We start from the raw sequence: 6,555 nt of genomic DNA, 5'->3' as shown, positions 1-6,555 counted from the left end.
CGCCTTGCCTTCTGGTCGCGTTCTCCAAGGGGGCGCGACCACTTAAAGACTGGCAAACCGAGCTCGATGCGCGTTCTACCACCTTCCCGCCCCCGATGCGCTCTGCCTCCTGATGACTTACACCCGCAGGTTTCCTGGGCTTCTATCTCCTTCCTTTCTGACTCCTGTGCCCTGGGGTCCCAGCTTCATCCTGAGCTGTCCCTTGCAATGGCCCCTTACTGCTCTTCCTTTTGCCCTGTATCCTCACATTCTTTAGGCAATCAACTCTCTTTTTCTAATATTGATTACCCTTCACAGCAAATGTCAGTACATTATTGTGTGGGGAAAAACACCCTTCCCCACCAGGAGTGAGACTGGAAACAGACAGAAGCAGCCCAACTTGCTACACTCTTGAAAACTGCCAGATTGCACAATCCAGGAGAATTAGATATGTGTGAAAAATAACGCTGCTGTTTTGAAATGCTGTCAAGAGGAATTTCCCAAATTTCTTTGTTTCCTGTTTGTTTGGTTTTTTTTCTTTTGGTTCAAACCTGTCTTCTCATTTGCTCCACTAGCCAAGTGTCAATATATAAAGCACCAGCTCCATCTCCCAGGCAGGCAGCACAGGCAGCTCAGCTTTGCCAGGAGCCTCAGCAGGAAGGCACAGCCAACGGTGAGGTGCTAGAACTTTCCAAACTTTCCCTCTTTGGAGATTCTCTTTCTTCACCAGCATTCTTGTGCTGCAGCCCAGCCCTCTGCTTCCTTCCTGAATCTACTATTCTGACAATCAGAATTCACCAGCTGTGAATACTTTGCAGGGTAGGGGTTCCATATGCTTCTTCTGTGTGAAGTCAGTGATAGGTAGAGCAAGCATTTGTAAGTGCTTGTGCATTGTTTACCTCATCTCATATTACAGAGAGGTATAGTGCCCAAACTCCTAATGCCTTTGGGAAACTTGCTGTGCAGGTGGGTTTCAGGGCTGATAGGGGATGACTGGACTGGAAATGGTTTATACTAAAAGCCCGTTGCAATCCCTCACACAGGAAATCATTGGGATTCCAATGAGACACACGGAAATGAGAACTGGATCCTCTGTAATGCTATCTATCTATCGGCTATATATTGAGATAAAATTCAGTGGAATTTATTTTTGGAATGCAAGGGTGTATCCACATTACAAAACGAAAACAAGAACAAAAACCCAGACCTGTCATCCTTGTTTGTGTCTGCTCATCTCCCTGCAGCAGGATGAAGCTTTCCACGGGCATCATTTTCTGCTTCCTGATCCTGGGCGTCAGCAGCCAGAGATGGGCTACATTCGTCAAGGAAGCTGGTCAAGGTAAGGATCAAAGGATGGGTCAGGGGAAGGATGCATCTGCAGCTCCCAGGATTCACCTGAGCAGAGGTCACAGCCCCACAGGGCAAAGACCATAAGAGGGAAAAAAAGGAGCTTGGTTTCCGTGGTAGCACTTCCCCAGGTTTTTCTGACCAGCTTTGCACCCTTGGGATTCCCAAGCCCGAGGTCACATAGAATTTGGGCCCCAACTTTCAGCAGGAGTGAGGAAGAGGTCTGGATTCAGGAGGTGCATGTTCCCTAAATACAAGTGGGGCTCTGCTGCCCCCTCGTGGGCAACTAGGGATGGCTCATTTCCAAGTCTCAGGTACCATGAAGTGGGTGCATTACATGGGTGGGGAATGTTCACCCTCCCCATCCACTTAATAATTATAACTAAAATACCTGAGCTTTTAATACCTGCTAGGCACTGTTCTAAGAGCTTCGCATGCATGAGTGAACTCCTTGTCATCCTCAGGTTTTAATCCTTTAGTCCTGCAATGTTGGTACCATTATCCCTTACCAGAGAAACTGAGGCACCAAGAAATTAAGACACCTAACAAAGTCCTCCAGCAGAGCGGGATTTAACCCAAGACATTGAGCTCCCCCAGACCTTGCTATTAACCGAGGTATTATATGCCTCCTAGACAAGAGTAGACGTGGGAGAGTGAGGGATTTGTGAACACATGTCCTGCTCTGTATCTGAGCAAATGGCAAATAGTGGGGATGTGGTGCCATTAGAAGGCAACTTGATAGAGCTCCTCTCCCCACCACAAATGGCACAATGAATTACCTTGACAATGGTTCTACTGAGGCTGAGACCTGGCCAGAAACTGATAGCAAGAGATATGTACCTCACTAGCCACAGTGAAGTAGCAAAAATTTGTTTATTTCACAAAATTATTTTGTGTTATTATTTTTCTGTGATAGTTACTGAATAATTGTTTTAAGAGTTTGCTGGCCGTTCTATCTAAATTCTCACAGACCCAGCTAAAAATATTTTTTCATCTCTTAGGTCAGTGTTTTTCAAAGGGCTGTTCTAGGGCCACATGCATGAGAATCACCGGTGGTCTGGGGTGCTTTGTGGAATGCAGGCGCCTGGGGCCACACACAACCCTTCCCTTGAATCACAATCCCAGGGGTTGAGACTGGAAATCTGGCCTTTATTAAGCACCCCAGTTGATTTTTATGCACACTGAAGTGTGCACAGTACCTCTGGTTTTTCTGACCTTAGGTGAGAAGATATGCCAGGCATTTTCGAAATACTTTTTAAGAAAGTCTGGACTTCAAGGATCTATTTAAATCAGTAACTCAGTGGGAATAAGTATAGTAGGAATGTCATAACTCTCAACAAAACTATCTTTCCAAATGCCAAACATGACAAATATATAATATGAAGATAAGTTTTCTCATAGAGTCATCATATAAACCCTGATTATAACTCTACATTGGATTTTTCTCTTTGTCCTGATAAGTTTTTTTTTTAACTTTGCCATTTAATTCTAGCTGATCAGAGTCCTGTCCATAACTCCCTGCTCCACATCTTCATTCTTTTTCTTTTTTTGTCCCACTCTTCCTAAGGAGTAGAGAGGTCATAGTATACTGAGCACCTACAAAGTTTTAGCCGTTAAACCTGTATTTCCTCAGTTCTTCTGTGTAACCACTCTGAGGGAGGCAACACTCCTCTATTTTATTGGAGAGGACACTGAACTTTATTTAGAGCTGGTGTGTCAGTTGCCCTTTTTCTGCATCTGATTACCCTGTTTCTTCAAAGCTCTCTTAAGGAACTCACATTTATCACCTGCTGATTGAATTTTGACAGTTGGTCAGGTCCAAATATGCCCCGGACATTCAGATGTACTCAGGACTGAGTTGTCCTCACTTTGTCCACAGGGATGGATTTCTCCCCTTGACTAGGTTGGGAGCATCCTATGTCTGCAACCTCCCTCAGAATCGCCTTTGTTCTCAACCTCTGGTCAGAGGGTTTCCTGTATCTTTCCAGGTAGAGGTCCATTGTACAACCAAACATCCCTTAAAGAGCATCCGACCTCCTCTTCACACGCATCACACACAACCAAAAACGAAGAACCAACAGACTTAGGGTGGAATCAAACAGAGTAAAACTTGCACCACGTATGATTCTCATAACATTAACCCAGGGAAGTGAAAAGTAAAGGAATATTCATTTCAAGCCAATATAATAATCTCCAAGGGCTTAGTCAAAGGCTGAAATCTGGACCCAGTGGGAGGAAAACGTTTTCTTTCTCTATTTTGCTGAGACGTGATCATGTTCATATCATTACTTTCTTTTCCTGCCAGGGGCTAAAGACATGTGGAGAGCCTACTCTGACATGAGAGAAGCCAATTACAAAAATTCCGACAAGTACTTCCACGCCCGGGGCAACTATGAGGCTGCCCGAAGGGGACCTGGGGGCGCCTGGGCTGCTAAAGTGATCAGGTACCAGGGGCCCTGAGGATGCAGGGATGGGTGTGAGAGCCTCGGACAGCCAGGAGGGGCCAAGCCCTGGAGAACTTCCTGTAGGGCTGTGGCCTCTCCTCCTCTTATCCACCCTCACCCTCTGTGTCCTGTGTGGGGTCTGAGTGGCTGAAGAGCAGAGCAAGGCTGGTGGGACAGATGATTCCCAAGCCTCCCCCATGGGTGCTGTTCACCCAGCATAAGGGGACCTGCAGGGCTGAGGTGGGCTGAGCCCAGGCAGCCTCAGCCTTCATTCCCTCTTTCCTAGCTCCTGTCAGAGTCCTTGATTCCTTGGAAGAGGAGAGATGGGGAGGGTGGGCTGTTGCTCGTCAGCCCTGGAGTAATCCCCTACCTGCCCTTTTCCATTCCAGCGATGCCAGAGAGAGTATTCCGAGAATTACAGACTTTTTCAAGCATGGAGACAGTGGCCACGGAGTGGAGGACTCAAAGGCCGACCAGTTTGCCAATGAATGGGGCCGGAGCGGCAAAGACCCCAATTACTTCAGACCTGCTGGCCTGCCCCGCAAGTACTGAGCTGCCTCTCACTCTGCTCAGGAGACAGGGCTCAAGCGAGTGGAGACAGTGCTGAGCTAGGTTGCTGTATTCTGTATCTGTAGTTCTTGATAGTTGATAAAGAGCACATAAAAATGTTGAACAAATGCTTGTGAAATCCAATTTGTCCTTGGCATTTGGAAACAGCATATGACAGTCTTCTTGGACACATGAGCCTATTTAATACCATGGGGATGATCAATAAACATCATAGTTTTTAAAAAGGAGATAATGCACTAATAAACAATAGTAATAATTTGGGGTAAAACTTCACAGTCATCCACTGGTATCTGCTGGGAATTGGTTTCAGGACGCCTGCAGATACCAAAATCCACAAGTACTAAGTGCCTCATATAAAATGCCATAGTATAGTTGACTCTCCACATCCGCTGAGTGGAACCCACCCATGTGGAGAGCAGGCCAGCTGTATGTCCAGAACACAGACTATACTGTATAAACCGTATATGGACTATTATATGGACCAATTATCCATCCATAACTCCCTGTTCCAAATCATGGAAAAGATAATAAGAATACCATGAACAACTTTGGCAATAAAGCTTAAAACTTGATAAAAATCAACAAATTCTTAGAAAAATACAACTTACAAAAACTGACTCAAGAAGAAATGAAAACTTGGATTATTCTATAATTATTGTAAAAGATCAAATCTTCCCCCAGAGAAAACAACAGTCCCAGATGGTTCTATAGACAATTTAACCCTTCAAGAAAACAAATGATTGTTTTTTTATACAAACAATTCTGCCCAGTAGAAAATATTCCCATCCTTTCTGTGAGGGTAGGAAAATTTGACACCATGAAAATCGAAGGAAAATTCAAGCAGTCAGAACTTTACAAGACTTGCCTGGTGGTACAGTGGTTAAGAATCTGCCTGCCAATGCAGGGGACATGGGTTCAAGCCCTGGTCTGGGAAGATCTCACATGCCCCGGAGCAACTAAGCCCATGTGCCACAACTACTGAGCCGTGCTCTGGAGCCTGTGAGCCACAACTACTGAGCCCACACGCCAGAACTACTGAAGCCCGCGCGCCTAGAGCCCATGCTCTGCAACAAGAGAAGCCACTGCAATGAGAAGCCCACGCACTGCAACAAAGAGTAGCCCCCACTCGCCACAACTAGAGAAAGCCCATGCACAGCAACGAAGACCCAACACAGCCAAAAATAAATAAATAAATAAATTTTAAAAACTAGGTAGCTAAAAAAAACAATAACTTTACAGAATATTACCAATAACAAGTTGTGAAGCTGAAAGAAACTTTCAGCCACCGATAATTTCTTAAACTACCAATTATAATTTTTAAAAATTTAAACTATGCTAAAGACAGAATTACTTATTTTTTGTTACAGAAAATGTTCTTACAAGGTCACTGTTATATAAAAAAATGATCAAAGAAACCCCAGCAAGAAGTATATTAAAAAAGGGTTGTAAATAGGCAGAGCACAGAGGATTTTTTAGGGCAGTGAAACTAACTACTCTATATGATACTATAATGGTAGATATCTGCCATTATAAATTTCCAGAGCCATAGAATGTACAACACCAAGAGTAATCCTAATGTAAGCTATGGACTCTGGGTGATAATGATGCACCAATGTAGGTTTGTCAGTTTCATCAAATGTTGTACATTGTATCTGGTGGGGAATGTTGATAATGGTAGAGGCTATGTATGAATGGGGGCAAGGGTTCTAAGGGAAATCTCTGTACCTTCTGCTTAATACTGCTGTGGCTAAAACTGCTCCAAAAATAAAGTCTACTAAAAAAGGAAAAAGGATTGTAGAAGTGTGTCAGGCTACTTACTAATAAAAGTGAGTTGCATATTTTTCTGGATTTCATTTTAAGGTATTTGTTGGTTTCTTAAAATTGGTGATTTACTGTGATTTCTTTTTTCCCATTCTAAATAAATATTTCCTATTGTAACAAATTTAATATTTGTAATTTTGTACTGTTTCCCCTAAAAGGGGCTTCTGAAATTGCATAATTCAGGCCCCACAAAACCTGGGTCTGCCCCTGCACAAAAGGTGAAAAGATGTTTATAATTATTTGAGCCTAGGGTCTAGTTGTATTTTATGTGTTAACACACAGTATTTTTTGTCCTGTTTTAATATACCTTAAAATTTTCCATAAGTGCAATTGCTGTGTCAATTGGAACTTTATTTTGTTAGAAATTTTACCATCATCTGTTCATGATTTTGAG

At 43.5% G+C, this 6,555-nt stretch overlaps 1 protein-coding gene across 3 annotated transcripts; it reads left to right on the top strand.

Moving 5' to 3' along the window:
• Positions 1 to 611: 611 nt before the first annotated feature.
• On the top strand, positions 612 to 4,354 carry LOC136126557 (serum amyloid A-2 protein-like). 3 transcript variants are annotated; one of them, XM_065881774.1, is made up of 4 exons: positions 612 to 652; positions 1,227 to 1,318; positions 3,632 to 3,770; positions 4,160 to 4,354. In XM_065881774.1, the coding sequence occupies exons 2-4, from the start codon at positions 1,228 to 1,230 to the stop codon at positions 4,320 to 4,322; spliced, it is 393 nt and encodes a 130-aa protein (XP_065737846.1). In that variant the 5' UTR covers positions 612 to 652; position 1,227; the 3' UTR covers positions 4,323 to 4,354. The 3 variants fall into 3 exon arrangements, with proteins under 3 accessions (XP_065737846.1, XP_065737848.1, XP_065737847.1); XM_065881776.1 differs by lacking the exon at positions 612 to 652 and having other exon boundaries at positions 1,228 to 1,318; positions 4,271 to 4,322; XM_065881775.1 differs by lacking the exon at positions 612 to 652 and having other exon boundaries at positions 1,228 to 1,318; positions 4,169 to 4,322.
• The last annotated feature ends 2,201 nt before the right edge of the window (positions 4,355 to 6,555 follow it).

This window comes from Phocoena phocoena, chromosome 8 (assembly GCF_963924675.1).
Source record: "Phocoena phocoena chromosome 8, mPhoPho1.1, whole genome shotgun sequence".
In the NCBI taxonomy this organism is placed as follows: domain Eukaryota; kingdom Metazoa; phylum Chordata; class Mammalia; order Artiodactyla; family Phocoenidae; genus Phocoena; species Phocoena phocoena.
This window is presented reverse-complemented; position numbering and strand designations above follow the sequence as displayed.